The sequence below is a fragment of the Bos taurus genome, chromosome 3 (genome assembly GCF_002263795.3).
Source record: "Bos taurus isolate L1 Dominette 01449 registration number 42190680 breed Hereford chromosome 3, ARS-UCD2.0, whole genome shotgun sequence".
Taxonomy (NCBI): Eukaryota; Metazoa; Chordata; class Mammalia; order Artiodactyla; family Bovidae; genus Bos; species Bos taurus.
In genome coordinates, this window is record NC_037330.1 from 97,834,653 (window position 1) to 97,860,488 (window position 25,836).

Here is a 25,836-nt window from a genome sequence, read left to right on the forward strand (position 1 = left end):
TCTTTGCTTTCTGCCATAAAGGTGGTGTCATCTGCATATCTGATATTTTTCTCTGCAAACTTTTTTATGCACATTTTAAAATAATTATTTATTTTTTAATTGAAGGATCATTGCTTTACAGAATTTTGTTGTTTTCTGTGAAACATCAACATGGATCAGCCATAGGTGTACATATGTCCCCTCTCTTGAACCTTCCTCGCACCTCCCCTCCATCCCATCCCACAAGGTTGATAAGAGCCCCTATATGAATTCCCTGAGACATACAGCAAATTCCCATTGGCTATCTATTTCACATATGGTAATGTAAGTTTCCATGTTGCTCTCTCCATACATCTCAGCTTCTCGTCCCCTCTCCCTGTGTCCATAAGTCTGTTCTCTGTGTCTGTTTCTCCATTGCTGCCTTGAAAATAAATTCATCAGTACCATCTTTCTAGATTCCATATATGTGTGTTGGTATACAATATTTATCTTTCTCTTTCTGACTCACTTCACTTTGTATAACAGGCTTTAGGTTCATCCACCTCACTAGAATTGACTCAGATGCATTCCTTTTTATGGCTAAGTCGTATTCCATTGTGTATATGTACCACAACTTCTTTATCCATTCATCTTTCGGTGGACACCTAAGCTGCTTACTAGCTATTGTAAATATATTCTATTGTAAACATACTATAAATATGTTCTGTAGTAAATAGTGCTGCAGTGAACATTGGAGTACATGTGTATTTTTCAATTTTGGTTTCCTCAGGGTATATGCCTAGGAGTGGGATTGCCGGATCATATGGTGGGTTTATTCCTAGAGTTTTAGGAATCTCCATACTGTCTTCCATAGTGGCGTATCAATTTACATTCCCACCAACAGCACAAGAGTGTTCCCTTTTCTCCATTCCCTCTCCAGCATTTATTGTTTGTAGACTTTTGGATGCTGGCCATTCTGACCACTGTGACGTGATATCTCATTGTAATTTTAATTTGAGTTTCTCTAATAATGAGCATCTTTTCAGCAGCTGACAAAGGATTAATTTCCAAAATATACAAGCATCTCATACAACTCAATACCAGAAAATCAAACAACCCAATCAAAAAGTAGGAAAAAGACGTAAACAGACAGTTCTCCAAAGAAAACATACAGATGGCTCCCTGCATCTTGATTCCAGCTTATACTTCATCCAGTCTAGCATTTTGCATGATGTATTCTGCGTATAAGTTAAATAAGCAAGGTGACGATACACAGCCTTGATGTATTCCTTTCTCAAATTGGAACCAGTCTGTTGTTCCATGTCCAGTTCTAACTGTTGCTTCTTGACCTGCTATATAGATTTCTCAGGAGGCAGTGAAGGTGGTCTGGTATTCCCATTTCTTGAAGAATTTTACAGTTTGTCGTGATCCACATAGTCCAAGGTTTTGGTGTAGACAATGAAGCAGAAGTAGATGTTTTTTTGGAATTCATTTGCTTTTTCTGTGATCCAACAGATATTGGCAATTTGATCTCTGGTTCCTCTGCCTTTTAGAAATCCACCTTGAACATCTGGAAGTTCATGGTTCACTTCATTTGTAACCCTTCTAGATAATATATTATTTTTAGTTATGCATTTTAATGTAGTGTGCAATTAAACCACACAAAATAGTATTGCTATTATTATATAGGCATCATTTATTTCACTTTATATTTTGCCTTTTGGTTGTTCTTTATTTCCTTTCATTTTTTGAAAACCTTCAAGATTTATTGCTTCTTTCTAAGGAATATCCTTTCACGATCCCTTTCTTATAGTCTTTTGTTGATACATTATCTTGATTTTTATTTCTCTGAAAATATGTTTATTTCACCTTTTCTGAAGGATATATTTTTTAAATTTTGTATTGGAGTATAGTTGATTAACACTGTGTATCAGTTTCAGGTGTACAGCAAAGTGATTCAGTTACACATGTGCTGAATGTCGGTGTTAGTGTCGTCCAGCCCTTAGAAAATATTAACACTATTCCATTGTCTTTTTGCTCCCTTACTTTCTGATGAGAAATCATCTGTTAATTTTATTGTTACTTCTTTGAAGGTATTTTTTTCTTTTTCTGCTGGCTTCTTTTAATACATTCTCTTACATCTGTTTTCCTGTAGCTTTACTTCAAGTGTACCCAACTCTTTGTGTGTGTGTGTTTTAAAATTTGTTCTCTTGGGATTTGTATCTTGATGTCTTTCTTAAGATAAATTCTCAGACATTAACTTTTCAAATATTTTTCTCCTTTTGTCTTTTTTTACAAATCCAATTACACATTGTTATATCTTCTTACTCTGTTTTTGTTTTTTTTTTTTTTTTTTCTTTTATGTTACTCCATCTTTTTGGTTTTCTGTGCTTCTCCCAAGATGCTTTTGTCTTCCAATTCCATAATTCTCTCTTGAGTAATTTATAATCTGTTAGTAAATACATTTGTTATGGTTAATTTTTGGTTATTTTATTTTTTACTTAAAAATTTTCCACTTGTTTCTTGTAATGCTTTCTAGTTGTCTGCTGACATTTTCAATCTTGTATTTTATTTTCTTGAGCATAGTAAGCATATTTTAAGTTGCAGTCTGGAAACTATTTTTTCTGGATTTCCTGTTGATTTGTTTTTATTTCCTGTTATTTCTCTTGTGTTTTGATCCCAGTGATTTTTTCCCTATATCCCTGGTTGATTTTCATTAAATGTCAGATTTTGTATATAAAAATTTTAGAAATTATTAAAAACCTTTTGTGAAGATATTTTCCTTCAGACAAGGTTTATGATTGTTTTAGAAGATTTCTAAAGGGCACTTGGAATTCTAGACCAACTTAATTCAGACAAGATTTGGGATGATTCAGATTTAAGCCTAAATTCTTAGTTGACTGGACTAAGACTGGACTGCTGGGCTGGTACAGCAAAATACCATAGACTGGGTAGCTTATAAATAATAGAAGTTAATTTTTCATAGTTTTGGAAGCTGGAAAATCCCAGGTCAAGGAGTCAGCAGATTTGGTGAGGGTCCCCTTTCTGTTCATAGATGACCATCTTCTCTCTGTTTCCTCATGTGGCAGAAAGGGTAAGGACATTCTCTGGGGTCTTTTGGTCACCAGTGGCACTAATGGGCACTAATCCCATTAATGAAGCCTTAGCCCTAATAACCTCATAAAGGCCCTAACTCTAAATATCACACTTGGGCGGGGTAGGGGGGTCGGTGGATAGAATTTCAACATATGCATTTTGAGGGGATGCAGACATTCAGTATATAGCATGGGTTATCTATTTTTAGTTTACTCTTATGGTTTATCTTTTCAAGATTGAGTCCTAAGGCCTAGCTACTTCACAGCCGTTGTCTCTTACCTGTGGACCTCCCTTCTCATCTCTTCCCAAGGTCATGATAGTCCAGTTTTTGTAACTCTACTTCATGAGCTTATAAAAAGTTATACTCTGCTTCTTATCCTGTTAGCTACCTCTGTCAGAACCGTCAGATACACAAAAAGAGAAGCAGCCTCAAATACCAGGCTTACTTATCTGTATTTATTTCTTATACTGAGTTTCAGATTTGTAATTTGTATACTTATCTTCTCAGAGAAGGCAATGGCACCCCACTCCAGTACTCTTGCCTGGAAAATCCCATGGACAGAGGAGCCTGGAAGGCTGCAGTCCATGGGGTCGCTGAGGGTCGGACACGACTGAGCGACTTCACTTTCACTTTTCACTTTCATGCATTGGAGAAGGAAAGGGCAACCCACTCCAGGGTTCTTGCCTGGAGAATCCCATGGACGGAGGAGCCTGGTAGGCTGCAGTCCATGGGGTCGAAAAGAGTCAGACACGACTGAGCGACTTCTTTCTTTTCTTTCACTTTCCTAACTCCTGGTTTACAGTTATTCATGCTATGGGTTAAGTTCTAAAGAGATCTTCTCTTCTTCAGACTTTGCTGACTCCCTGACTGGATTATCTTGTTATAATACTCTTACAGCACTACCTGAATGCCTCTGTTGTAGTTGTAGTTTATAAATGTTTGTTTCTTTATTTTATTTAATGTTTGTCTTTTCAACACAATGTCAGATCATTGAGGAAAAGCGCTGTATCAGTTATTTTTTTCCTTATTACAGCCCCAATTTATGAGTTACAAGGAATAGTTACTATTTCTTCATAAATTGGGCATATAGTTTATTGAGTTAAATGACTGAGATTTCCCTTGGTTGAAAGTAACAGAATTTAAAGGAAGAAAAAGATTTGTCTCATTCATGGGTTCTTAGAAGGGAGGAAGGATATAATTTATATTTTGTTCTTATTTTTATAAATTTATTATAAAGTATTTCAGACATATTAAAAGTCTAAGGAGTTGTATAATATACCCAGCTGTGCCCATCACTCTGTTTAAGAAGTAAACTTAATTTATATTTATAAAAATATATGAGAAGAACAGAAATATGCCTCTGTAAATATAGTCAACTGATATTTAACAAAGGAGCAAAGACAATACTGTAGAACAAACGTATTTATAGATTCTTCAGTAAATGGTGCTAGAGCAACTGGACATACACATTCAAAAAAGAATGAATCTAGATACAAACCATATACCTTTCACAAAAATTAAAACTCCTAATGGATCATATATTTTTTTGGAATTTGTTAGACTTACTTATCCTCTGATTTGATGTCAATATTAAAAGAAACACACATGTAGAAAGTTATGGTGACTACAGAAAACCAAATATGAAACATCTCAGAAGTCCCTCAAAGTCACGTTAGTTAGTTTGATAACTTTTCAGCAGCAATAGTGGAAGCTGTATGAGAGTGGGATATCTGTAATGGCCTGAAAGAAAACAACTGACCACAAATCCTACACTAAACAAAAAATATTTTGTAAGAGTGATTGTACAACAGACCTTTAGACACACAGTTGAAAGTGTGTGCTACCAGTCAGCTTACCGAAGGAAATTCTAGAGAATATATTTCAGGCAGAAGGAAAATGAAGATCATAGATGCAAAAATGATAGTAGAAAAATGAAAGTCATTTTGTATGAATAAATATAATGAGCATTGACTGCTTAAAAAGGTAATTATGAAAGTTAAAAAATACGCAGAGTTAAACTAACAGCAACCTATCAGGCGTAATGAAAAAGGTATTTTTATAAGGTGTTAACATTAAACTTTGATAAAAGGATACATGTAATATTTTCAAGGGTAACTGCTTAAAAAACACAATTTGAGCATAAAAATTCCAAACATTTGGGGTTTTGGAATAATTTGGAATAATTCTTTTTAATAAATTCAAAGCAGGACAAAGTAGATAGAGGTAGATGTAGATTCAGAAGTAATTCTCATTAAATGTAAGTGGATTAACTTCCAATTAAAAGATAAACATTGTCAGACTGGATTTAAAAAACCTAATCAAGTAGTTTTTAAGACTTAGATATAATCCTTGGGAAAAAAATGTTCAAGAGGCTCATGTCATATTGATAAAACTTAACTAGGAAGACAATAGTTTCCAGTTTGAACAGATCTAATAGTATAGCCTCAAAGTAAATGAGATATAAAGACCAACTGTTACCAACTGCAATGGGAGATTTAACACCCCTTTCTCAGTAGTTATAGAACAACCATAAAATCAATAAGGATATAGAAGATTAGGACAAAAGGATTACTATGTTTTTGCATGGACATATATAAAATGCTAATCAACACCTTCCAACTACAAAATTATTTCATTTGATCATATTTTAAGCCACAAATTCAGTCTCAAATTTCAAAGCATTGAAACCATAATCATGTTTTCTGATCACACTGTACAGTTAAATTTTAGCTTAGAAAGCAGTAACAGAAAGACAACTAGAATATTGCCTTGTGTTTGGAAATTAAATTTATTTCTCAGGAACACCTGGGTAAAGAGGAAAGCATATAAGAAACTAGAAAATGTTTTGTATTGAATTATAAAAATATTATAGAACAAAAGTTGTGGGATGCAGCTGTAGTAGTACTTAGAGGGAAATATATACTCTTAAATGTATATTCTATCAGCTTCCCTCATGAATCAATTGGTTAAGAATCCATTTGCAATGCAGGAGACTGCCTGCAATACAGTAGATACAGGTTTGATCCTTGAGTTGGGAAGATCCCCTGGAGGATGAAATGGGAACCCACTCCAATATTCTTGCCTGGAAAATTCCATGGATAGAGGAACCTGGTGGGGTACAGTCCATGGGGTCACAAGAGTCTGACACAATTTAGCAACTAAACCACCACCACCAATGGATCATAGACCTAACTGGAAAATGCAAAACTATAAAACTCCTAGATGTTAGCACAGGAGAGAAATCTAGATGATCTTGGGCATGGTGATATGTTTTTAGAGACAACACGAAAGACACCATAGTTGTTTTTGAATGAAACTATGGAAGAAATAATTGATAAGCTGAAACTGATAAGTTAAAAACTTCTGCTCTGTGAAGGGAAAAATAAAGAGAATTAGAAGACCAGCCACAGACTGGATGAAGATATTTGCAAAAGACACACCCGATAAAGGACTATTATCTAAAATATGCCAATAATGCTTAAAATTCAATGATAAGAAAACAAACAACCTAATTAAAAAATGGGTCAAAAGCCTTAATTGATACCTCACCAAAGATATACAGGTGGCAAACAAGCACGTGAAAAGATACTTCACATATCACTAGAGAAATGCAAATTAAAACAATGAAATTGCTGTACATTCCTTAGAATTGCCAAAATCTGGAACAGTGACAACATGAAATGCTAGCGAGGATACAGAGCAACAAGAACTCTCACTTATTGCTGGTGAGAATGCAGAATGGTGCAGACACTTTGGAAGACAGTTTGGTGGATTTTTTCCAAAAGCTAGCGCATCCTTTCCATATGATTGGGCAATACTGCTCCTTGTTTTTATGCAAAGAAATGAAAATTTATGTCTACACAAAAGTCTGTGCACATGGATATTTATACAGCTTTATTCATAATTGCCAAAACTTGAAAGCAGTTGATGTCTTTCAATAGGTGAAGGAGTAAACTGTGGAATATCCAGACAATGGTTCAGCAATAAAAAGAAATGAGCTATCAAGCCATCAGATCAGATCAGATCAGTCGCTCAGTCGTGTCCGACTCTTTGCAACCCCATGAATCGCAGCACGCCAGGCCTCCCTATCCATCACCAACTCCCGGAGTTCACTGAGACCCACGTCCATGAAGTCAGTGATGCCATCCAGCCATCTCATCCTCTGTCGTCCCCTTCTCCTCTTGCCCCCAATTCCTCCCAGCATCAGAGTCTTTTCCAATGAGTCAACTCTTCGCATGAGGCCAAAGTACTAGAGTTTCAGCTTTAGCATCATTCCTTCCAAAGAAATCCCAGGGCTGATCTCCTTCAGAATGGACTGGTTGGATCTCCTTGCAGTCCAAGGGACTCTCAAGAGTCTTCTCCAACACCACAGTTCAAAAGCATCAATTCTTAACAACACATAAAGTGAAAGTGAAGTGAAGTCACTCAGTCGTGTCCGACTCTTTGTGACCCCATGGACTGTAGCCTACCAGGCTCCTCTGTCCATGGGATTTTCCAGGCAATAGTACTGGAGTCAATTGTCATTTCCTTCTAACAACACATAGGAAACCTTAAATGCGTATTCCTAAGTGAAAGAAGCCAATCTGAAAGGCTACATACTGTGTGTTTTCAAGTACATGTCATTCTGGAAAAGATAAAACTTTGTAGAGACAACGAAAAGATCAGTGATTGTGGTGGTGGTGGATTGTGGAGGGGAGAGAGGTAAATAACCAGAGAGCAGAGGAACAGGGCAGTGAAAAATACTCTGTATGGTATTATAATGATGGATAATGTCATTATTAGGACTTCCCTGTAGCTCAAACGGTAAAGAATCTGCCTGCAATGCAGGAGACCACGGTTTGATCACTGGGTTGGGAAGTTCCTCTGGAGAAGGGAATGGCATTCCACTCCAATACTCTTGCCTAGAGAATTCCGTGGACAAAGAAGCCTCATGGGCTACAGTCCATGGGGTCGCAAAGAGTCGGACATGACTGAACAACTAACACGCAATGTCATTATTACATTTGTCATATGCAGATGACACCATCCTTATGGCAGAAAGTGAAGAGGAACTAAAAAGCCTCTTGATGAGAGTGAAAGAGGAGAGTGAAAAAGTTGGCTTAAAGCTCAACATTCAGAAAACGAAGATCATGGCATCTGGTCCCATCACTTCGTGGGAAATAGATGGGGAAACAGTGGAAACACTGTCAGACTTTATTTTTTTGGGCTCCAAAATCACTGCAGGTGATGACTGCAGCCATGAAATTAAAAGATGCTTACTTCTTGGAAGGAAAGTTATGACCAACCTAGATAGCATATTCAAAAGCAGAGACATTACTTTGCCAAAAAAGGTCCATCTAGTCAAGGCTATGGTTTTTCCAGTAGTCATGTATGGATGCGAGTTGGACTGTGAAGAAGGCTGAGCGCTGAAGAATTGATGCTTTTGAACTGTGGTGTTGGAGAAGACTCTTGAGAGTCCCTTGGATTGCAAGGAGATCCAACCAGTCCATTCTGAAGGAGATCAGTCCTGGGTGTTGTTTGGAAGGAATGATGCTGAAGCTGAAACTCCAGTACTTTGGCCACCTCATACAAAGAGTTGAGTCATTGGAAAAGACTCTGATGCTGGGAGAGATTGGGGGCAAGAGGAGAAGGGGACGACAGGATGAGATGGCTGGATGGCATCACCAACTTGATGGACGTGAGTTTGAGTGAACTCCGGGAGATGGTGATGGACAGGGAGGCCTGGCGTGCTGCAATTCATGGGGTCGCAAAGAGTTGGACACGACTGAGCGACTGAACTGAACTGAACTGAAACCCACAGAGTGTACATCACTAAGAGTGAACTTAAGTTTCACTACAGCCTTTGGGCATTTATGACGTATCGGTGTAGGTTCATGCTTGTTTAAAAAATGTGCCGTTCCTGTGAATGATAGTGGGGGAGGCTGTGCATGTTTAGGGGCAAAGGGTATATAGAGGCAATCTGTGTGCCTCTGTCTCAATTTTGTTGTAAACCTAAATAAAAGTACTCTAAAAAATTAAGGCCTTAAAATCAGGAAAAAACCTAGAAAAGATCAATTTCTACTACAGATTAATAAATCTATATGATAAAGAGCAACCAAAAATACACACAGTATACTAAGATATTGGAGAAGGAAATGACAACCCACTCCAGTATTCTTGCCTGGAGAATCCCGTGAATGGAGGAGCCTGGTGGGCTACAGTCCAAGGGGTCACAAAGAGTCGGACACGACTGAGCGACTTCAATTTCACTTTCACTTTCATACTAAGATATAAACATATGTGTAGTCTACTGAAAATTACTTTGGCTTTTATGTACTTCTGTGGTTAAAGTAGTTATTGTTTATTATAAATTTGTTTATTTAAGGAAATTTTTCTTTAAACTTTCAGATGATACAGCATTGTTTGAGTTGATTCAGCTAGTTCCACCAGGTACTGTATTGTATTTTGATAAGGTAATTGACATGTGAACCCATTTTAATGAAATGCTTTTTAAAAATGTCATCTTTTCCACTTCTTGCCACCTTAAGAGCAATGTTGAGTTTCTAGCATTGGTCCACTCTGTGTGAAATGTCAGTAGGCCAAAATAATATATACGGAAAGATTGACATAAATTATATGTGAACACGTTGTTCTAAAATTGAATAAATAATCATGATTGAAAGTGAAAAAAACCTGATATCATCCTAGCATATTTTGTGACATTCATAAAAATTAACATCTTAAAAGTTCTTGTGATTTTTCTAAAACAGTATGCTTTTACTGATAAAGTAGTTCATTATCTTTGTTTTGGGGTATTGGCTGTTATTAGAAATGTCGGGGAATTAAAACTGTACCTAAGCAGTATAGATCCCTGTGGTAGGTACAGTTAAAACCTGAAGGATAGTTATATTTATATTATTGATTTCTATGATTATAGAAGACTCTATCTTAAGTCCTTATTTTATGTGAGTCACAGGAGGCTATATTTTGTTGAAAGCTAGTAATCTAACATTTTTGAGTGTCACATATATACCTAATTCTGGTAACCACAAATTCTAAAAAATGTATATATATTTTTCAACATGTAGTCTAATGTCTTACAATGGCAGATAGAAAGGAATGGAAGATAGCAAAATAAATTGTGGAGATGGTAATTAAGTTTTTGATGTGTAAATATTATGTCAGTTTTATATGTTTAAAATGTTTTTTTTTTTCCCTAGGAATTCATAGGTACATAAAAAATTTACATGAATATCCCCTTTCTACAAAAGGGGAGAGAGAATCTGTAGTATGTATGACATCTCCTATAAGGAAATGTGTTAATTCATTTAACATAACTTTATTTTAATTTTTTTCCTTTTATAGAAAAAAATTAAAAGCATGACCCTGAAGCAGGTATTTCTTTAAGGCATCAGGCATTATATATTTGTACTTGATGATACTGTTTCTAAATAGCATATTTTGTTATAATTTGAATCATAGGATATCTTTCTTGTAGTGGGTGAAACATTGTCTACATATGATGAGAATACACGAGATTTCATGTTCCCGGGTCCAAATCAAATTTCTGGACACCATGATTCAAACCGCCAGGTTACCATGAGGAGGATTTCTGGCCTTCGAGTAAGTGCTTACTATTTTCTGAATCAAATTATCATGCAGGATCATTGCCAAAACTACCACATAGCCGTTAGTACCTGAAATGTGAAGAACTAATTTAAAGTTTAATTCTGTTTAAAGCACAATTGTGTTATGAATCTATGCTAAGTCACTTCAGTCATGTCCTACTCTTTGCGATGCTATGAACTATAGCCTACCAGGCTCCTCTGTCCATGGGATTCTCCAGACAAGACCACCAGAGTGGGCTTCCATGTGCTCCTCCAGGGTATCTTCCCGTCCCAGGGATTGAACCTGCTTCTCCTGAGACTCCTGCATTGTAGATGGATTCTTTACCTCTGAGCCACTGGGGGAGCCCTATGAATTTATGATGTTATTGTAAACGTATTGAAACCTAAATAAAAATAATTTACCAGAATGCATGCATCTACTTTTCAAAATTAACAAGTATTATTTTACCTTACATTCTTCAGATTTCTCTCCTCTTCTCCTTATCTCCCCTCCCCACTGGCCCTATCTGTCTCCTTGTCTCTCTTTATTTTTATTCTCTCTCTTTATTTTTCTCTCAAAAAAAATGACCAATAAACATTTGAAAAGGTACATAATCCCATTAGCATTTAAAGTTCAAATTTAAACAGATGATTTCGTTTTTATAGCTATAAGATTGGTAAAATTTAATAAATCTGACAAATACCAAAAGTGTGGAAAAGTGGATAGGTGTATGTTTGTATGCTGTGTGAAGTGGAACAACCATAATTCAGAATTATCTAGTAAAGGCAAAGATTCTCATAGCACTGGTCTTCTAGGTATATGTCTTTGAGATATATTCTGTCTGACATACTAAGAACCTTCTTAGGAATGTTCATTTGTAGCATTATTCATGATAATGAAAAATGGAAATAATTTAAATGTCCATTAGTAGGAGGTTTTTGTTGTTTATTTGCTCAGCTGTGTCCAACTGTTTGCAACCCCATGGACCAAGCTTCCCTGTCTTTCACCGGCTCCCAGAGTTTGTTCAAATTCATGTCTGTTGAGTTGCAGGAGTTTATATAGAATAATTATTATATGTTCATATAATGGAAATAGATATTCATACACCTAAAAGTGAAAACTGCATTAGGTGATAGCCAACTCTCATCTTTTCCTAACAACCTTTTCAATATTCACTGGATGATTTAATCATATTTTTATTCCTGAAAATACTTTCTGTTAAGAGAGACTGAGTGCAGCCCCTGCTGTTTCAAAGAAAAAAAAAGTAAAAGTTGTCTAGGTGAAGTTTTTGGGATAATTTTTTTTTTGCTAACTTTATAAAAGTAAGGAAATTAGCATGATATATGAGTCAGTATGGTAAATTAAGTAATATTTCCTGTAGGTCTAGGTTTTGATATATTCTATCCTCAGTTCAGTTCAGTTCAGTTGCTCAGTCGTGTCCAACTCTTTGCGACCCCATGAATTCCAACACACCAGGCCTCCCTGTCCATCACCAACTCCCGGAGTTCACTCAAACTCACGTCCATCTAGTCGGTGATGCCATCCAGCCATCTCATCCTCTGTTGTCCTCTTCTCCTCCTGCCCCCAATCCCTCCCAGCATCAGAGTCTTTTCCAATGAGTCAACTCTTCGCATGAGGTGGCCAAAGTATTGGAGTTTCAGCTTTAGCATCAGTCCTTCCAATGAACACCCAGGACTGATCTCCTTTAGGATGGACTGGTTGGATCTCCTTGCAGTCCAAGGGACTCTCAAGAGTCTTCTCCAGCACCACAGTTCAAAAGCATCAATTCTTTGGCGCTCTATAGGAGAAGGCAATGGCACCCACTTCCAGTACTTGCCTGGAAAATCCCATGGATGGAGGAGCCTGGTAGGCTGCAGTCCATGGGGTCGCTAAGAGTCAGACACGACTGAGCGACTTTACTTTCACTTTTCACTTTCATGCTTTGGAGAAGGAAATGGCAACCTACTCCGGTGTTCTTGCCTGGAGAATCCCAGGGACGGGGGAACCTGGTGGGCTGCCGTCTATGGGGTCACACAGAGTCGGACACAACTGAAGTGACTTAGCAGCAGCAGCAGCAGGAAATAGCAAATTTCAGCTTGTTGAAATTTTAACAGTTCACTAGCAAATGTATTAAAATATACCTCCTTTGATATATTTTCCATGTTCTTTAGCCAAAAAAGACTTTAAAGCATGTTGCAGGACCTTTCTAGAAACTTGAAAGGAAAAATCCAATTTTAAAATTAGCTTTTTTTAAAGTAATTTAAAATGCTGTTTTGTACTAAATTTCACAATATAAACATAATATGGACCAATAACAGGTATTTACTTTATTGAATTTGAGTTACCTTTTCATATATCAGAAAAGGTTGGATTACTAAGGCAAAAAAATCTATATATATATTAAAAGATAAATTGGGGCATATTAAAAATTTTTAGTTTATTTGAGCAACAATTGATTTGATTTAGGCAGCATCTAATCTAGCAGATAGAAGCTCCAAGGAGCTGCACAAAGTGAAATACTTTTATATTCAGAAGGTATAGAACAAGGAAATCATACTAGGCTAAAAAGTGTGCTGGGTGTTACAAGATTTGCTTCCTTTAGCTAATTAGGCTATTCCGGATGAATTGCTTTAAAATTCTATTTCTGGAAGAACAGAAACTGTAATTAATTTTAATCTGTTTGATGACATGGGGCTTAGTGTAAGCAACTCCATTTTGGGCCTCTTGTCTTGTTTTTAACAATATAAAAACTGAGACTTCTGGTGATGGTGGTGCAAAGAGTTTATCAGTTACTCTCACCACACAAGTATAAAACTGGACAAAATTGTCACAAACAACAGTTTCAGGGCACTGGAAAGTGATCAGCAATTAGGACAAATTAAGAAGTATCTTTGCTTGAATAACTACTAAGAGTTTTGGTAAAAATGGCAGAAGTATGTGGTCATCCAGCATAGGCTGCTGTCATACCCTGCATGGCCAGTGAGGAGTGTAGCTTCACCAAGCATGTGGCAGGGTGCAAAAGTCAGCAGTTCGCAAGCAGAGAGGTCAGAATGACTTTGGGGCAGTGATACTGTAATTTGTAGTAAGGAACATGTATTTGGTCTTCTTACCCCATTCCTAGCACAGAACTCATAAAGCGCTTGGAATTTCCTGTGTTTAAGAGTTAGGTTGATGAGATTTTTGGAGAGCTAGTTGGGAACCTAACGATGGGAACTAGATGCCAGGGAAACCAACCACATTGGAACTTTCAGCCACATCTCTGAAGAAGAGAGGGGCTAGAGATTGAGTTCAATCACCAACGGCCAGTGATTTTATCAACCAAGCCTGTGTAATTAAGTGATTATAATACCCAAAACGATGCGGTTTGGAGAGCTTCCACATTGTGAACACTTGGAGGTACTGGGAAAGTAGCACAGAGGGTGAGGGCACAGAGACTTCTGTGTATTTTGCTCTGTACATCTCTTCCATCTGCATGTCATTATATCCTTTTATATAAACTGGGAAACAGGAAGTAAAATATTTCTTGAGTTCTATGAGCTGCTGTAGCAAATTGATGGAACCCGCAGAGGGGGTTGTGAAAGCCTCTTACTTGTAGCTTATGGGTGACAACCTAAGACTTGTGATTAGCAACTGAAGTCAGATGGGAGCAGTCTTGTGGAACTGAGCCCTTAACCTATGGGATCTGATGCCATCTCCAGATAGTCAGAACTGGGTTAAATTGCAGAACACCCAAATGGTGTTACAGAGACTTGTGATAGTGACATCTTGATGGTGCTAGAAAACCCACACATTGGAATTGGTGTCACAATCATGGGGGTACATATCGTGGCTTTACCAGCTTAATGCAGACTATTCAGTTGGAAGCACATGAGGAAACCTACAGCTTTGCTAGGCTGATTGCAGTTCCAATTAGCGAGCTGCACACCTGCCAGAAAGTTGACTGGAAATGAGGGTGCAGTCAAAAGGCAGAAGCGAGCTTTCCACTCCTTCCTTGCTGGCTGAAACTATGCATATTTGGGGGAGACAGTGGGAGTCCAACAAACAGGGAAAGCTGAGGGAACTAGAGACCTGCTGTATCTTGGAGTGCCTTTCCCCAGCCCACACACAGATAATCAGTAGAGTAGAACCCTTATAGGTTTGTTGGATGACCACTAGAAAGAACAGAAAAAAAGATATGGCACATATATAAATTGAACAGCAGAATAGCAGATGTAAATTCAATCACATCAGTTATTGTATTTAAATGTGAGTAAACAACACACTCTATAATCAGTAGTTCATTGTCCTGGCAGGACACAATGCACTCCTCCTCATAATTCTTAGCATAGACAATCTATCTGGGTTTTAGGGCATCTTTCTGAACCCATCACTATAGCAAGAATTCAAGTCACATTTGGGCTTAAATCTTGGCACTGTCACAGACTGCCTGAGTAAACGAGACTGCTATACCTTGGAGATAGCATGTTTTTTGTGGATTAATGAATGCTTGTAAATGGTTACTATAGTAACGTGGCACATAGAGAATGATCAATAAATATTAGTGATATGGTAATGGCCAGGGAGATCATAGCAAGGTGCTGTTTGTTATGGATGGTAGTGGTGATGTTAATATCATCTCTACACTGTGAACCCCATAAAAACAAAATCTGTGACTTTGTCTTTGATCTTAATTCTTAGCATTGTTCTTTGCATAAAGTACTTATATGCCTCTTGATTGAATTGAATAAATGAATCACATCTTACTGTAGACTTCATAGAGGAAACTGACATTTCAGATGTGTGATGATTATATTTCTTTTGGTTAGGTTGTAGTGCCCAATTGTTTAGTCAAACATTAGTCTCGATGTTACTGTAAAGGTATTTTGTAGATGTGACTAATATTTATAGTCACTTGACTTTTAAGTATAGGAGATTACCCTTGATAATGTAGGTAGACCTCATCCAATTATCTGAAGACATGAAGAGCAAAGACTGAAGTTTCCCAAAGAATAAGAAATTCTGCCTCAAGACTGTAATATAGAAATCCCGAGTTTCCAGCCTTCTGGTTTGCTTAGAGATTTCACACTCAAAACTACAGTATCAACTTTGCTTGAGTTTCCAGTCTGCTAGCTTTCCCTATGGATTTTGGACTTGTCATTCTCACAATTGCATGTACCAATTCCTTAAAATAAATATCCATCTCTGTGTATATGCTAGTAATTTTGTTTCCCTGAAATCTCAACTGATACATATGGGTCTTGAAAGATCTAATTAATGGCTAAAACACCAAGTATTTACTGTATGACCAGCAATATATGGGGAGGGGTAAAGTGATAAGTTGCAGTCCAGGCTGTGGTAGTTATAAAATATGTGCTCAAACGGTTTGACACTCCTGTCTTCCAAATGCAGAGCCAACTCTGCTGCTCTTAAGTATGGACTCTACTTAGTGATTCTCACAGATACAATGTGGTGAAGTGACAGTGTTAGACTTTTGAGACCAGGTCATTAAATGCACTGTGGCTTCCTCTTTGCTCTCACTCTTATATCACTCACTCCTGGGGAAACCAATTGCCATGTTTGAGGACGTTCAGGCACCTCTCTGAAGAGGGCAGAAGCTGGAACAGCTTTCTTGGAGTGTAGATAAGAGCTTGAAGAGTCTTGAAGAAACTATCAAATGAATGTTTGCAGGAAAATGAGGTAAATGTTATTGGAAATTAGTGGAAGAAGGAACCCTTGTTATGTAATGGTGTAAAGTTTAGCAGCCATGTAGGATATTAAAAATAACTTATGAAATGGGTGGTCTTTTTAAGGAGACTTTCTGACAGTGTTAGGGGGGCTCTCTGGTTTCTTACTGCTGCTTATAGAAAAATGTGAGAGGAGAGAGAAATGCAAAAGGAAATGCTGTTAATAATACAAAAAGGAGGTAGAACTTACTGTTTTTAAGGATTCTCAGCCTTCCCCCATGGCAAGTAATGCTGAAATTAAGGAATGACTTATGAGCAAAAATTATTCTAGGGCACTTTCAGGAAATTATGGTCTGATGGTAAAACCAAGGTTATAACTATAAAATCCTTTATTAAAATCTCCAAATATCTAAGCTGTTGCCTCAGAAAATAATTTAATGAAGCAGGTTTTATTCTACTTTATTTTTTGTATTTTATTTTTAAATTTTTTAATTAAAATTTTTATATAATTAAAAAATTGAAGTAAAGATGATTTACAGTGTTCTATTAGTTTCAGGTATATAGCAAAGTGATTTAGTTATCCATTTCTCTGTATATGTATATATGTGTCTATGTGCATCCATGTGTGCTAAGTTGCTTCAGTAGTGTCTGACTCTTTGCAAACCTATGAACTATAGCCTGCCAGGCTCCTCCATCCGTGGGATTTTCCAGCCAAAAATACTGGAGTGCGTTGCTATGCCCTCCTCCAGGGGATCTTCCCAACCTAAGGATGGAACTCACGTCTTTTGGATTACAGGCAGATTCTGTACCACTGAACCACCTGGGAAGCCCATGTATATGTATGTGTGTATATATATGTATATATACACATCTGTTTCAAATTCTTTGCCATTATAGGTTATTACTAGATATTGAATATAGTTCCCTTGTTGTTAAATCATATACATAGTAATATGTATCTGATTAATCCCATACTCCTAATTTTTTAGTCTTCCCATTTCCACTTTAGTGACCAAGTTTGTTCTCTGTATCTCTGAGTCTATTTCTGTTTTTTAAACAAGTTCACTTGCATCATGTATTAGATTCTACATATAAGTAATCTATAATGCTTGTCTTTCTCTGACTTATGGCACTTAGTATGAAAATCGCTAGATGCATCCATTTTGCTGCAAATGCTAGTATTTCATTCTTTTTAGTGGCTGAGTAGTATTCCATTGTATATATGCTGCATCTTCTTTATCGATTAATCTGTCGATGGACATTTAGGTTGCTTCCATGTTTTTTTCTGTTGTAAATAGTGCTGCCGTGAACATCGGTGTGCATGTACGTTTTTGAATTAGAATTTTTCATCTTTTCCAGATACGTGCCCAGGAGTAGGAATGCTGGATCATATGGTACCTCCAATTTTGGTTTTTAAGGAACCTCTATACTATTCTCCAGAGTGGTTGCAATTTATATTGCTACCAACAGTGTAGGAGGATTATTTTTTCTCCACACCCTCTCCAGCATTTATTATTTGTAGAATTTTTGATAACAGCCATTCTGACTGGTGTGAAGTATTGCCTCACTGTAGTTTTGATTTGTGTTCCTCTAATAATTAGTGATGTTGAGCATCTTTTCATGTGCTTGTTGTAAATAAATCTAAAAATGAACATACAGATGGCCATTAAGGTCTTTTTAGGTCTTCTGCTTTTTTTTTTTTGTATTGAACTGTATGAGCCCTTGTTGATCCCATTACAGATACTTTCTCCCATTCTGTACATTGTCTTTTCATTTTGTTTATGATTTCTGTTGCTGTGCAAAAGCTTTTGAGTTTAATTGGGTCCCATTTGTTTATTTTTGCCTTTATTTCCATTATTAGAGAAGATTGATTCAAAAAAAAAGTATTGCTGCAATTTATGTCAGAGTGTTCTGCCCATGTTTTCTTCTAGGAGTTTTATGGTATCTGGTCTTATATTTAGGTTTTTAATACATTTTGAGTTTATTTTTGTATATGGTGTTAGAGTGTTCTAATTACATTCCTTTACATGTAGCCATCCAGTTTTCCAGGTTTTCCCAGCACCACTTATTCAAGAGACTATCTTTTCCCCATGAGTGTCTGGGTTTATTTCCGGGCTTTCCAACCTGTTCCATTGGTCTGTGTGTCTGTTTTTATGCCAGTTTCATACTATATTGATGACTGTAGCTTTGTAGTGTAGTCTCAAGTTAGCATGATTCCTCCAACTTCATTCTTCTTTATCAATATTGTTTTTGCTATTTGGGGTCTTTTGTGTTTCAATACAAATTTTAAAATTATTCATTCTAGTTCTGTGAAAAATGCTGTTGGTGATTTGATAGGGATTGCATTGAATCTGTAGATTGCCTTGGTAGTATGGTCATTTTAACAATTTTGATTCTTCCAATCCAAGAACATGGCATGCATTTGCATTTGTTTGTGTTGTCTCCAATTTGTGTCTTATAATTTTTGGAGTACAGATCTTTTGCCACCTTAGGTAGGTTTTATTCCTAAGTGTTTTATTCCTTTTGATGTCATGATAAATGAGATTGGTCCCTTAATTTCTCTTTCTAATAGCTCATTGTTAGTGTATAGAAATGCAACTGATTTTTATATGTTAATTTAGTATCTTGCAGCTGTACTGAATTCATTGATGAGCACTAGTGGTTTTCTGGTGGTGTCTTTAGGATTTTCTGTGTAGTATCATGTTATTTGCAAATAGTTTTATTTCTTCCTTCCAACATGGATTCATTTTATTTGTTTTTCTTCTCTGATTGCTGTGGCTAGAACTTCCAAAACTACATTGAAGAAAAGTGGTGAGAGTGGGTGTCTTTGTTGCCTTTCAGCTTTTCACCATTGAAAATGGTGTTAGCTGTGGCTTTCTCATATATGGCCTTTATTATGTTGAAGTATGTTTCCTCTGCGTCCACTTTCTAGAGCATATATATTATAAAAGGATGTGAAATTTTATCACATTTTTAAAGGTTACTTTCCACTTACAGTTATTATAAAATATTGGGTATTTCCTGTGTTGTGCAATACATACTTGAAGCTGGCTCACACCTCGTAGTTTGTACTTCTCTGTCCCCTGTCTCTAGATTCCCCCTTCCTTCCCCCTACTGGTAATGTGAAGAAAGTAGGGGAAACCACTAGGCCATTAAGGTATGACCCAAATCAAAGCACTTATGATTATACAGTGAAGATGATGAATACATTCCAGGAACTAGATCTGATAGACAGAGTGTCTGAAGAACTACGGGTGGGGGTTTGTAACACTGTACAGGAGGCAATAACCAAAACCATCCCAAAGAAAAAGGAATGCAAGAAGGCAAAGTGGTTGTCTGAGGAGGCTTTATAAATAACTGAGGGGAGACGAGAAGCAAAAGGCCAGGAGCAAAGGGAAAGGTATTTTCAACTGAATGCAAAGTCCCAGAGACTAGCAGGAAGAGAAAAGAAGGCCTTCTTAAACAAACAAAGCAAAGAAATAGAGGGAAACAATAGAATGGGAAAGACTAAAGATCTCTTCAAGAAAACTGGAGATACCAAGGGAAAATTCCATGCAAGGATGGGCATGATAAAGGACAGAAACGATAACAATCTATCAGAAGCAGAAGAGATTAAAAGAAGTGGCAAGAATACATAGAAGAACTACACAAAAAATCTTAATGACCGAGATGTTTTGGTCACTCACCTAGAGCCAGACATCATGGAGTGCGAGGTCAAGTGGACCTTAGGAAGAATTACTATAAACAAAGCTAGTAGAGGTGATGGAATTCCAGCTGAGCTATCTCAAATCCTAAAAGATAATGTGATGCTGTTAAAGTGCTACACGCAATATGTCAGCACTCAGTATGTCAGCTACACTCCATATGGCCACCTCAGCAGTGGCCACAGGACTGGAAAAGGTCAGTTTTCATTTCAATCCCAAAGAAGGGAAATGCTAAAGAATGTTCAAACTACTATACAGTTGGGCTCACTTCACTTGCTAACAAGGTTATGCTCAAAATCCTTCAAGCAAGGCTTCAGCAGTACATTAACTGAGAACTTCCAGATGTACAAGTTGGTTCTAGAAGAGGCAGAGGAACCAGAGATCAAATTGACAACATTTGTTGGATCATGGAGAAAGCAAGGGAGTTCCATAAAAACAACTACTTCTGCTTCTTTGACTACACTAAAGCCTTTGCTAGTGTGGATCATAACAAACTGGAAAATTCTTCAAGAGATGTGAGTACCAGACTACCTTACCTATCTCCTGAGAAACTTGTATGTGAGTCAAGAAGCAACAGTTAGAATCAGACATGGAACAACGGACTGGTTCAAAATTAGGAAAGGAGTAAGATAAGGCAGTGTATTTTCACCCTCCTTATTTAACTTATATACAGAGTACATCATGTGAAATGCCAGTCTGGATGAATCACTAATCAAAATCCAGATTGTCAGGAGAAATATCAGCAGTTTCAGATACGCAGATGATACCACTCAAGTGGCAGAAAGTGAGGAGGAACTAAAGAACCGCTTGATGAGGGTGAAAGAGGAGAGTGAAAAAGCTGCCTTGAAATTCAGCATTCAAAAAACAAAGATCATGGCATCTGGACCAGTCCCTTCATGGCAAATTGAAGGGGGAAAAGTGGAAACAGTAACAGATTTTCTTTTCTTGGGTTCCAAAATCACTGGGTTGGTAACTGTATCCATGAAATTAAAAAACACTTGCTCCTTGGAAAGAAAGCTATGACAAACCTAGACAGCATATTAAAAAGCAGAGACATTACTTTGCCTATAGGTCTTGAATAGTCAAAGGTATGGTTTTTCCAGTAGTCATGTATGGATGTGAGAGTTGGACCATAAAGAAGGCTGAGTGTCAAAGAATTAATGCTTTCGAACTGTGGTGCTGAAGACTCTTGAGAGTCCCTTGGACTGCAAAGAGATCAAACCAGTCAGTCCTAAAGGAAGTCAACCCTGAATATTCTTTGGAAGGACTGATGCTGAAGCTGAAGCTCCAGTCATTTGGCCACCTAATGCAAAGAGCCTACTCATTGGAAAAGACCCTGATGCTGGGAAAAATTGAAGGAAGTAGGAAAAGGGGGTGACAAAGGATGAGATGGTTGGATGGCATCACTCACTCAATGGACATGAGTTTGAGCAAACTCCGGGAGATGGTAAAGGACAGGGAAGCCTGATGTGCTGCAGTCCATGGGGTCGTAAGGAGTCAGACATGTCTTAGCCACTGAATAAGAATAATAACAAAGTGATTCCTGTTTGCCTCTTGTATTCTATAGTGATTATCCTGTCTGCTACATACATACCTTGATTATATGTGGGGCACATAACTTGTTTCTTTATTAGTTCATATATATTCTAATTGTAAGGAACTATATTCTTGGAACTGTACTTAAAGAACCATACTGGAGACGGCTAAATAATGGTTTGATTTAGATGTCAACATCCTGGATTTCAAGCTGGTGTTTTAAAAGGGTGAAACTTTTTCCTTTCCCTTTCTTTCTATTTCCTTCTGTAGGGCATGCATTTATTTTACACATGAGAGAAATCTAAGTAATTTATGAACAAAGAGTGAATTGTGATTGTCTAAAAACATGCCCCCCCCCCCAATTTTCATGCCCTTCTGCTAAAAATGTAGTCTGCTTCTTTTGTTCTAGAATGTGGATTGTACTTAGGAGCCCTAATGAATAGAAAGTGACAGAAGTGACAGTGTTAGACTTATAAGACTAAAGCATAAAAAGAATTGTGTCTTCTTCCTTGCTTTTCTTTGGGAAAACTAGTTACCATATCATGAGAACTTTCAAGAAGTCCTATGGAGAGGTGTGTATGATAAGGAGCCATGTCCTCTTTTTTAAAAGATGGAAAAGAAGTGAGTCCTCTAGTTAGCAGCTGTGTGAATCTTAGGATGCAAATCCTCTTGGCTCAGACAAGCCTTCAGATAACTACAGCCCAAACAATGTCTTGCTCAAATCCCAGGAGACATTTCAAGCCAGAATCACCTAGTTCAGCCTCTTTCAGATTGCTGACCCTTAGAAACTATGTGACATAATAAACGTGTAATGATGTTTTAAACTGCCAAGTAACATGCTTTGCAACAATAGATAACTAATAAATAAGCATAGTGGATATCATCAATAAAAGTATGTTTGCTGAAAAAGTCATCCACTTAATTCATAGGTAGCTCATATTTAACTTTTTTGTAGTGTATAATGTTTGAAACTTTAAAGTTAGTAAGTCAAAGACAGGGTAAGATGTTTGACTTCCATTATATTAGAATGAAGCAGCCCTGAGCACAGACAACTCTGTATCTTTGATGTTTTGATGAACTATAATTTGCGTGGCTGTCATTTGTGTGCTTCCAGATATTTTCTCAGGTACTCTGTGACTGTTCCTTTGAATTTTACCATTTTTCTCTACTTATCTCAAAACAGTGTTTAAGCTGATGATTGAAATGTTGCAAGAAATAGAAACCAGATTCATTCATTCATAGATCTGGATTTAAGCTTCATTATGGGAAACACTGTTGGAAGAATTGGTAGAGACTTATCTGTCTTCTATATTCAAGAACTATATACCCAGGAGCTGTGAATATTTTTTAGCATCTAGAGACTATGAAAGTATTTCTTGATTATGTAGTTATGTATGTCTCAATTTGTAAGAGTTAAAAGAGTTGGAATCCATTAAGTATTTTCACATATTTAGAACTTTAATATTATTATTAACAATCTTTAAAATTTTTTATAGGGAAATACTTGAAAATGAAAAATTTCTTAATTTCTCCATAAAAGCGATATAATCACTTGTAAGTGAATCATCAGCAGTGAAACTGTTTCTTGATAACATTTAACATTAGTTTGTTGTCTTTATCCTTAATAAGAAGTTCAAACTAACAAATAAAGCAGCTGAACCTTGATAAATGTTTGTTACTGTAGGTTTTATTTTCATCAATAATAATTATCTTTTTAAAAGTTAAAATGTCTAATGATACCCTGTCTTTTCTCTTCAGGGAATTGCTCCAAAGCTGGAATTTTCTACAACCTCAGTGATTACTGAATGTCTGATAAGTTCAAGGAAGTGCCGCACTCAGGTTAAAATAATTTAATTAAAGTATTTAATGATTTAATGTATTAGTTCATATTTATTGGTCATGTGGCAAGTGCTATTTTTTTTTATTTTGGCTGCAGTTCATTTCACATTTTTTGGATCTTTCAGTTCAGTTACTTCAGTTCAGTCACTCAGTCGTGTCCGACTCTTCACAACCCCATGGACCACAGCACGCCAGGCCTCCCTGTCCTTCACCAACTCCTGGAGCCTACTCAAACTCATCTCCATTGAGTCGATGAGGCCATCCAACCATCTCATCCTCTGTCGTCCCCTTCTCCTGCCTTCAATCTTCCCCAGCATCAGGGTCTTTTCAAATGAGTCAGTTCTTCATCTTAGGTGGCCAAAGTATTGGAGTTTCAACTTCAACATCAGTCCTTCCAATGAACACTCAGGACTGATCTCCTTTAGGATAGACTGGTTAGATCTTCTTGCAGTCGAAGGGACTCTCAAGAATCTTCTCCAACACCACAGCTCAAAAGCATCAATTTTTCAGTGTTCAGCTTTCTTTATAGTCTGACTCTCACATCCATACATGACTACTGGAAAAATCATAGCCTTGATGAGACAGACCTTTGTTGGTAGGGTAATATCTCTGGTTCTTAATATGGTGTCTAGGTTGGTCATAATTTTCTTTCCAAGGAGTAAGCGTCTTTGAATTTCATGGCTGCCATCACCATCTGTAGCGATTTTGGAGCCCCCCAAAATAAAGTCTGTCACTGTTTCCACTGTTTCCTCATCTGTTTGGCATGAAGTGATGGGACCAGATGCCATGATCTTAGTTTTCTGAATGTTGAGCTTGAAGCCAACATTTTCACTCTCCTTTTTCACATTCATCAAGAGGCTCTTTAGTTCTTCTTCGCTTTTTGCCATAAGGATGGTGTCATCTGCATATCTGAGGTTACTGATATTTCTCCCGGCAATCTTGATTCCAGCCTGTGCTTTATCCATCCCAGCATTTCTCATGATGTATTCTGCATATAAGCTAAATAAGCAGGGTGACAATATACAGCCTTGACGTACTCCTTTTCCTATTTGGAACCAGTCCGTTGTTCCATGTCTAGTTCTCACTATTGCTTCCTGACCTGCACACAGATTTCTCAAGAGGCAGGTCAGGTGGTCTGGTATTCCCATCTCTTTCAGAATTTTCCACAGATTATTGTGATCCACACAGTCAAAGGCTTTGGCATAGTCAATAAAGCAGAAATAGATATTTTTCTGGAATTCTCTTGCTTTTTCCATGATCCAGTGGATGTTGGCAATTTGATCTCTGGTTCCTCTGCCTTTTCTAAAACCAGTTTGAACATCTGGAAGTTCACAGTTCACATATTGCTGAAGCCTGGCTTGGAGGATTACTTTGCTAGCATGTGAGATGAGTGCAATTGAGCAGTAGTTTGAGCATTCTTTGGCATTGCCTTTCTTTGGGATTGGAATGAACACTGACCTTTTCCAGTCCCATGGCCACTGCTGAGTTTTCCAAATTTGCTGACATTGAGTGCAATACTTTCACAGCATCATCTTTTAGGATTTGAAACAGCTCAACTGGAATTCCATCACCTCCACTCGGTTTGTTTGTAGTGATGCTTCCTAAAGGCCCACTTGACTTCACATTCAGGATGTTTGGCTCTAGGTGAGTGATCACACCACCGTGATTATCTGGCTCGTGAAGATCTTTTTTGTATAGTTCTTCTGTGTATTCTTGCCACCTCTTCTTAATATCTTCTGCTTCTGTTAGGTCCATACCATTTCTGTCCTTTATTGAGCCCATCTTTGCATGAAATGTTCCCTTGGTATCTCTAATTTTCTTGAAGAGATCTCTAGTCTTTCCCATTCTATTGTTTTCCTCTGTTTCTTTGCATTGATAACTGAGGAAGGCTTTCTTATCTTTCCTTGCTATTCTTTGGAACTCTGCGTTCAAATGGGTATATCTTTCCTTTTCGCTTCTCTTCTTTTCACAGCTATATGTAAGGCCTCTTCAGATAGCCATTTGCTTTTGCTTTTTCACATTTCTTTTTCTTGGGGATGGTCTTGCTCCCTGTCTCCTGTACAATGTCATGAACCTCCATCCTTAGTTCATCAGGCACTCTATCAGATCTAGTCCCTTAAATCTGTTTCTCACTTCCACTGTATAATCGTAAGGGATTATATTTGAATCTTTAAGGCAGTTATCATAGATATTTAGCATTTTGTTTACATGTTAATAAGTGTTAATGTGAAAAGCTTGTTACAGTTGGTAGATGGTACATTGACTTACTTACTTCATGTTTTTTTGTTTGTTTGTTTTAAATGGAAAGAAATTAAAACTGCCAGAAAGATGTTGGGATCAAGAAGTCCCACAGAGAACCAGATTGGAGGCTTCTATAAATCTTAAAGAACTTAAAGTTCAAAGGATTTGCTAAAAAGTTCCCTTTTTATCAAATGGGACCACAGGTACTCAG

General features: G+C 37.2%; 1 protein-coding gene across 2 annotated transcripts in view; it reads left to right on the forward strand.

Moving 5' to 3' along the window:
• SPATA6 (spermatogenesis associated 6) overlaps positions 1-25,836 on the forward strand; it is a 166,744-nt gene that overhangs the window by 58,529 nt on the left and 82,379 nt on the right. For both annotated transcript variants that reach the window (XM_005204783.5, NM_001046371.3), the window contains 3 exon segments: positions 9,443-9,484; positions 10,533-10,657; positions 23,304-23,384. In XM_005204783.5, coding sequence (XP_005204840.2) covers positions 9,443-9,484; positions 10,533-10,657; positions 23,304-23,384 — 248 coding nt within the window.